The 9,007-nt window shown below is 31.4% G+C and overlaps 1 protein-coding gene across 2 annotated transcripts; it reads right to left on the bottom strand.

Annotated features, from left to right (window-relative positions):
• Positions 1-2,239: 2,239 nt before the first annotated feature.
• On the bottom strand, positions 2,240-6,134 carry LOC149253527 (uncharacterized). Of its 2 annotated transcripts, XM_089456850.1 has the most exons (3): positions 5,679-6,134; positions 4,938-5,151; positions 2,240-4,723 (listed from the first exon to the last, which is right to left on the bottom strand). In XM_089456850.1, exons 2-3 carry the CDS (start codon positions 5,080-5,082, stop codon positions 2,451-2,453), a joined length of 2,418 nt encoding a protein of 805 aa, XP_089312976.1. In that variant the 5' UTR covers positions 5,083-5,151; positions 5,679-6,134; the 3' UTR covers positions 2,240-2,450. The 2 variants fall into 2 exon arrangements, with proteins under 2 accessions (XP_089312976.1, XP_089312977.1); XM_089456851.1 differs by lacking the exon at positions 4,938-5,151.
• Positions 6,135-9,007: the final 2,873 nt, after the last annotated feature.

Genomic DNA, 9,007 nt, shown 5'->3' with positions numbered 1-9,007 from the left:
AGAATCATTGTTCTACTAGTAATTTCAGCCTACTCTAAAGAATTTTCTCAGCTTGTGAAGCGACTCGAACTATGAACATATTTCAAGTAAAACCGTCAATTCCAACAACTTATTCAGTACAACCTAATGGGGTCGAACAATAAAATTTTATGCTAGTACAGTGATAGGCGATAATAAATTCTCAGGAGATTTTAGTACAATCTAATGGGGGTCGAACATTGGTCCAACAATAAACTTTTATGCTAGTACGGCGATAATAAATTCTCAGGAGATAATTCTCAAGAGGTTCTATTACTGAAACAAACTCTAAAATATATTAATATAACAAGAATTTTATTATTTATTTATTACAATGAACTCTAAAATATATTAATATAACAAGATCATTAATATTATTTTCATTCTTCTACTTTCTAAATATTTAATCAAAACTTATTCGCACTAACCAATTTTTTTTACCACTATTCATTATCCTTACCTCTTGAGAAATTTATTGCTAAGGGTCTGACCCTTATTGCTATGCAAGGGACCTATCCACCAAATCCTTCCTGTAGCGATAATTGTTAATTGGTTAATCAGAAAGATCTTTTTAATTTTCAAGGGATATTTTTGTTTTTTTTTTCAAATTCATTAAAAATAATTAAAATATTTGTGAAAGACTTTGTTACAATAAAAATAAAGAAAAATCAAAATCCTTATAATAAAAATCAAGAAGAGTTAAAATCCTTTTTGTTTCATGGATTTGGCATTGGTTCATAAATTTAATTATTTTAAATTTTAAAGTTTGTTTGATAATATGTTTAATCATTTGAAATTCAAAATATTTAGTATATAATTTAGAAATATTTATGAATGATTTTTTTAAATTAATTAATTTAATTAATTGATAAATTAAATTAAACTTTATAATATTTAGATAATAATATTGTATTTAAAAAATATGTATTAAAATTATTTTATTTTATTAATATTATGAAAATTTAGTTTTTTTCTTTCTTCTTCAAAATAGTATCAATGGAATACATTAAAGTGTAATTATATTTTAAGTGGTTTGTGACTATTCTAAATAGGATATAATCCACTTTTATATTTAATTATTACATAGTCTATTTTCATTCACAAAGACGAGGTGTTTAGGCTTTTACAAATCTATATTACAAGGTAAAAATTTGAATGTATGCGTTTAATTTATGCTTATAAAAAATTTGTTTTCATATTTACAAATTTTTATTATATAAATATTTAATTGAAGTAATAATTTGATTAAATTTGTGGAAAACAAATTTAGATGTGGTGGATAATAATCATTCTTCTCATGATATAAACTTGATTCTCTCTCACACACATAAAAATATAATATTAGTCAATTGAGTTTATTTCATATGGCTCAAAAGAATGGTTGGGAACCCCAATCATTCTACTTGTTATTTGATACATATACCTTAGTGGCCACTCTCTTCTTTACTTGCACAAATTTTATATTTGATTTGAAATATACTTTGATAATAATTATATATGCTTTAACATTATAATAAATTTAATATAAATTATTTAATATTCATCAAAAAAATAAAATAAATATAAAACATTAGGCAAAGTAAAATAAATATTGAATATCATTAGATTCATGTAATTTTAATGAAAAACTCAATTATTTTAATGAACATAACTATCCATCAAATTTAACCTCATTCCTATAAACAATATTTAATAATGAAAAAAAAAATCAAAATTCTAAAAATATATTATTATGCATATCAAATATGTGGAGAACCATTTGTAGTGAGTCAAAGAAAGTGTACAATAAATTATAATCACAAAAAACTTAAAGTTTATGAAAAAAACCATCTACAAATAGAATTCTTATTATAATGCAACCATAATTTTTTTTGCTATTTTAATTGTAATGTTTATTAATATAAAGTTGTATGTCATTATTAGTTTTTAACACAATTTAACTATAATTAATTTAATTAATTTGATTCCTGTTATTTAATCAATGTTGGTTGCACAAACTGTATGATTAAGAAAGTGATTGTACTCAATAATTTGTTTTGCATCCCCATTTATAAAATTTATAAATTAAAATAAAATCATTTTTAATAAAATTAATGAATAATTTATTTTCCAGCATCAAAATGATTTTTTGGGGTTAAATACTGCTTTGATTTCTATACGAATAGAAGTAGGGAATAACCCTAGTTAAGAATTGCAATCATTTGAGCATTTGAAAAGTAGATACAATGAAGATCTTTACATCATACATATATCTCGCAAATTTACAGAATGCTTTGACATATACATTATAAATGTAAATTAAAATCCAGGGATTAATTCACTACCCACCATAATCATCACCACTCAACCTCAACCCACACTATTTCCCAAGTATGCTAAAGAACATTTCAGTATCACCATATAAGTTAAAAACCAATTTGACCAAAGTTTTCTCAGACAGTAAGCCTGCCACCAATGTCAGTTTTCCACTGTCCTTCAGTGTACTCTAATCTCCCATTATTGTTAGCTGTCCAGTTCATTTCCTGTGCATTCTCATTATCAATGAGTAGAGCTTCTGATGAATATGGAATTGAATTCTGTAAATCGGCCACAATGTCAAACTTCACAGTTTGATTCGTTGGAGGGCTGGCCTCAGAACCAGGAGCCGTACTCTCTGAACACACTGCATCCTCTTGCTTTTGGGTCATACGATCTATGTCATCGTCAAGTTTAAGCTTGATTTTCACCATATCGATGTCTGCCATCTCTGCCCGAAGACTTTCTCGTTCGCAAAATAGAAAGTCTGCTGTATCATCTAGTCTTTTGATACTACCATCTCTTGTTTCGTCTAGTTTTTTCACCTGTAGAAGTAAGCTATTCTCAGTATGCAGATACAATAGCTCATTCTGCAACACTGCCATTTCGTCCTTGAGTTTTTTATGTTCTTTGATCTCTCTATCAGATTCTGCTTTGATACAAGCAATCTCTTCCTTGAAGCAGAGCAGGAGTTGCTCAAGCAAAACAAATTCCTGTTTGAGACTTTTCTTCCTATCCTGCTTCATTAAGTGTTCTTCTGTGAGTGATTCAGTCTCCTGTGGGAAGCACTCACATTTTTTCAGCAGAAAATGCAATTGCTGCTTACCCCAGGTGATCTCATTCACAAGTGCAGCCCTTTCTGACTCCAGAACACGTGTAAACTTTTCCTGCCTGAGCATGGAGGCTTTGAGGTTGCCAATCTCCCTCTTCAATCCACTGTTCTGTTCTTGCAGCTCTTTTGTTTTCCTCTTAAAGGCACGGTATCCTTCTGATGTCTTGAGCACTTGCTCTGCCAATAGTTTGTTGCGGTTCTGAAGGGAAGCAATTGTTGCTTGGTTATCTCGGTTTTTGGTCTTGTTCTCCCTGGCATAAGCTTCTACCTTGTTTGACAGTACCGTGTTTTGCTCTTTTAGGTCATTCAAGTCTTCTTCCATCTCACCCAGTATTCTTGCTTTCAGTACCAATTCTGCTGCCATGATTTCTTTCTCCCTTCCCAAGGTAGAGAACATGATGTGAAGGTTCTTAAGTTCAGTGAGCTTTGCTGAAAGCTCCTTCTGTAGCTTCTGATTTTCTTGTCGTCCATGTACAAGCTCTGCCTGCAGAGTATTGATATCACCATGGTCTTCAATACCTCTGTTATGTTCACTTGTTAATCTGGCGTTTTCACAGCTGAATTTTGCATGTGCTTGTAGGAGATCCACAATTTGTTTCTGTTGGATCTCAACAAGCTCGGTTTTAGCTTGCAGTTCCTGTTGCAAAAGTGTAATTTGCTCTTGCATTGAATCAGACTGCCCAGATTTTTCATTTCTAAGATCCTCCTTTTCCATCGATAACTCAGAGGTTCCATCTCTAAAATTCTTCATCCCCTGCAGCTCACAGGATGCTTCAGTTCTAAGGCTGCTCTTGCCTTCCTCCAATAACAATTCTGCTTGCACATTGTTACATTTTTTCTCGATACGTCTCTCGTTCTGTCTGCTCACTACAGGTTTCTGTTCCTGCTGTTCTGATGATATACATTTCATTTTATGGGCTTCAAGTGTGGAAGCTCCACTCCATCCATAATTTTCCATGCCGGAGATCAACTTTTTAGCCCCATCATTATTCTTGAGAGGCCTATGCACATCCGTTTTGAGAGCTTTGTTCTCCTCTTCTAAACTGACAAACATTTTCTGCAAATCTTCAATTGCCCTCTGAAACTCCTGCCCTTTTCTAATCTCATCCGGTAATTCTGCTTCAATCTTAATTACCTTTTTCTGGAAAACATCAGTGCTTTCTGAAGATTCCTTTTGCATAAATCTTGAATCAATCTGTGATTCTAAATCGGTGTCTCCCATCGTCAGGAAACTGGCACTATGCTCCCGTGAATTCATTCTCTGACCCAATTCGCCAATTGTCATGTTTTGAGGGATCTCATAGTCTTCTTTCAGATTGGGAGTTCCCATATGGAACTGCTTCAGTTTCTGCTCCAGAATCCCATAGTCAACTCTGTTTTTCTCAGATCCAGTCTTTGGCCCTTCGTCCCTCTCTTTTAAATTCTGGAGATCAGGTGGCAATTCCAGTAGTTTCTCTATCAGGGCATCCGAACTTGCAGTGTCATAAATATCATCTGAACAACCGTGACAAATATCCATGATGCTTGATTCACGCCCATCTACTTGGTCTTTCTTTTTGGCCTGTTGACTATCCATACCTGCAGAAGAAATGAGCACTGTACACTTAGGCCTAATACTTTCAGTACATAAAGGTATAGCCCCACATCTAGAAATTAAGTTCATATTATATTTAAGATCAAACAGAGCCATGGATGAATTTATTTGATCTTATGCAAAATACTTCATAGAAAGACCTGCCAATTCTGAATATACAAATAGCAGCAGTGAGTGACATAAGACCAGAACGTGTACCTAGACAATTTTCCTGAAACAAATTCGAATCCCTAGGACTAATATTTTTGTCACAGGCCCCTGATTGGGAACAGCTGCAAGTAGTCTTCTTAATTGGATGGGTATCAGAGTTAACCAATATGCTGGTTTGGCAAGTATTCTCCATAGAAACGCTGAAAAAAAAACCTCGAAATGCGGAATTGAACTGCTGGAAAGCCAAACAATCCACAGACACCTGGTAAACAAACCTTTGTATTTAGATGAACAGAAAATATTGGAATAAGGAGAAATAAACAAATCAGAAGTAAAATACTAGAAGTAATGTTTAGTCAAGCATTTGAAATAGGAATGGACTGCATAGACTTCATCAAGTAAGTTTGGCCACACAGATCGCTGGCCATTTTCTTCACACAGATAAATAAATTCCACATTGAAAACTACAGGAATACTGATTGGTCATACATCATAATATGCAAGACTGTATAATAAGAAGAAGAAACTCAGCAGGAAGTATTTCAATCAATAACAAATCCATTGGCTGTATTCCCTGAACTTTCAAAAATCAAACAATAGATGGGCACTGACAGCATAAATCCTAGAGCCTACCAGTACCACAATTGCACTACCATTGGCCAATAAACTAACACCTAAAAAATGATGCTCTGTTCATCTATAAACAGAGCATAAAATTGAAAGCAACAACAGAGAATTTCTCATAGTTCAATTTTAAGGCAAACTAGAGTACAGAGACAATTTCAGTACCTTAAATCATACCCTTGGCTGTATCAGTTGGTTCTTTTACTGATGTCGTCTCAGTGCTCCTTCTTTCACAGTACTGAGATCCATAATATATCCTTTGTTAAGTTCCTTTCTGTAAATTGATAATGAAGGTAGCTGAGGCCTTCCAAATCTGTTTTCAACGTTCTCGTGATATGTGCTTTTATGCGTTCACGTCTACTAGCTGTTTCAAAGTTGGAAGTTCATAGAAAATGCACTACAAACCCAGTTGCTTCTTTTCCGCCATGGAAACCTGCTTTATCATGGGGTTTCAAAGGTATGGACAGTGTTCCAGGGATTTTTTTTCAAATACTGGGGCTGGTTTTTCAATAGTTGAAGCCACCGCTCACGGTGCACAACCCGGTCACCTACCTACACTAGTAGGGCTAGCTTTCTATAGTTTTTTAACGCGGCCACACTGGCCAACTGCACCTTCGTGAATTTGCCACTCACGCACATCATCATAGACAATCATCTCTCACTATATATAAAATTCGATTATTATTATTTTTATTTAATGTAAAAATTTTCAACTTTCATAATTTTTTATATAAGTTGGTATATTCTAAATATTTTATTTCAGTTTGGTATTGTTTGAATTTTTATTTAAGTTGAGTAAAATAAAATGCTAATATTTTAACCATTTAAATTAGTATCATTTGATTTTATTTTTTTAATTCAAAGTTAAATAATGTAAAATAAAAGTTTTTAGTTTTTTTATTTTTTATTTAAATTAGTATTTTTTATTTTTTTCCTAATTTAAATTAAGTGAAACAATGTAATATATTTTGAATATTTATTTCAGTTAAATAAAATTAGATAGCCAATTTAGTAGTATTATTATTTATTAGATATGCAAGTTAGTGTTTTTTTATTATTATTATTTATTAGATATGCAAGTTAGTGTTTTATTATTATTATTATTTATTAGATGGAGTAAAATAAGAGGTTAGTTATTTGTAAATTTTATTTTTTTATTTATTTTTATTTAAGATGGGTAAAATGAAATATTAAAATAGTTTCTTCACCTAATTTTGTTTTGAGTAGTTAACCAATTTTAATGTTATTATACTATTTTTTTATAATTATTTTGTATGCATTTTTTTATCTAAATTTTATTGTGAGCTTTTATTCTTTGTTTTGAATGTTGTTTTCTTTTTATCATGTCAATATGCATTGTGAAAAATATGGAATGGCTACATTTTTAGGTAGATTTTGAGTTTAGCCTCATGAACCAACATTAAACCTTACAATCTCTACCTGCAATGTCCATAACTCTCTCAAAATTGTGTTTTTAATCATTAACCTTTGTCGGATCAATCTTCCTTCCTTCATACTTCTACTCAACATGACTTCTTTATAATTAATTGTGTGATCTTACATTTACAAGTAGCGAACTTATAAGCACTAGTTGATTCAGTGCCAAATGAATGCAATCTCCTTTAGCATTATCACCTTTATAGGCTACCTTATCAACATACGATTAGCACACACCTAATTTGGTTGTAATTGCCTTGCAAATATCTCTCCACTTCCTCGTATGTCACTTCATGCACCAAAAACTTCCTCGTGGCTTCGTTTTTCGTTGCAACATCATTCTAACATTTGCCCAATTCCTTTTGCAACATCATTCTAGCATGTGCACAAATCCTTGATTTGAAAAGTTCTCCTATGCTTGCATCACTTCCTTGCATGCTCAACCCTATTGCACCTCGGTTCATCTATGCTTGCCACTGCACACACTATCTTGCACCTACACCTCACTTTCATTCAACCTTACATTTCTTTTGTGTTCCCCTACACATTGTCTTGTTTTATGCTTTCTTGCACCCATGCCTTAATCACAAGTCTAGATGCTCTTTCTTTGCCTTGTAGTCTATGCATGTCATCCTTAATTAAGACACATAACTTATTTTTTTTTGTGTCACGGCTACTTGCTGCATCATGTTATCTCCACACTTTCAACACATGTTCATCTTTTCATGCTTATACTAATCCATCACAATTTTCTTCCTCTTTTATTTCATCATTTCTTCACACGCATTACTTATGCACTTTCTTTAAACTTTTTATAAATACTCATACATCAATGACCATATTTTCTCAATTCACAATGTATGTATGCTAAGAAAATACGATACTTTATAGTTTCTGAATGTGTTTTTCCACAACACAAAATGACGAAAATGTGTATTGTTTTAGTGCTTAACATGGAGTTAACGTGTTACACACACAAAAATTCATCTAAATTTAAATCTATTATGCATTGAGAGGGATCAAGTCGGTTGAAGTGAACAATTTTTTTTTTTTTTAATTAAAAAAACTTGATGGAAAGTTTGTATCTCGGGAGATTTGATCCCTCTTAGTAGATCATAGATCTAAAGTTAAGATAATTGTATACTAGAAAGGAACACATAATTGTGCTACCATCATGAACACATACTAATGTAAGAATAGTTTTGTGAGCATCCTTGCATTAGAGACTAAAAATTCCAACAACCATGTATAAATTAATTGACTAAAAACTATTTTATTGATGATTTTATGAACATTCCTACATTAAAAACTATTTTTTTATAAGAAAAAAAGTTTTATGTTCATAAGATTGAATATGCATAATCTTGTTCCAAAATAATTATTCATAGATTTAAAAAACCCTCGAAAAAATGATATACAATAACTATTATCATATTCTGTGCTTAAATGAGACATCATTATTTTCAAAACAATTTTTTTTAAATCATACCCATAAACTATTATATGTCATGTATACAACTAATACATATACAACATCTACGGAAAATCTACATTAAAAACTATATATTTCAATAACTATAATTATATACACCCACTAAATACCAATACCACTTTTCTATTAACCAAATGAAATTATGAATCAGGTTGATAAAGCCATCTTTTTCAATCTGAATAGTCCCTATTTCTTCACAATAAACCATCTTTTTTTCCCAACATTTTTTTTAAATCATACTCATAAACCAATGTATACCATCAATACAACCAATACATAACCAACACGTATTATACAACATTTGCTGAAAATCTACAATTAAAAACTATATATTCCAATAATTTATATTTATATACGCCCACTAATTACCAATACCACTAGTCTATCAACCAAATGAAATTACAAATCATGTTGATAAAACCATCTTTTCCAATGTGAATATCTAACTTATGGTTATGTCTTTGTTGACATAAGTCCTCATGAATATGACTTGTAACTTTATTTCTCTGTACAAACAAGCTCTTATGAATATGACATGTAACTATATTCTTATTGTAGCCCTTTG

The sequence above is a fragment of the Pinus tabuliformis genome, chromosome 7, assembly GCF_031772625.1.
Source record: "Pinus tabuliformis cultivar Carrire ecotype Pingquan chromosome 7, CPIR1, whole genome shotgun sequence".
NCBI classification, from domain to species: domain Eukaryota; kingdom Viridiplantae; phylum Streptophyta; class Pinopsida; order Pinales; family Pinaceae; genus Pinus; species Pinus tabuliformis.
This window is presented reverse-complemented; position numbering and strand designations above follow the sequence as displayed.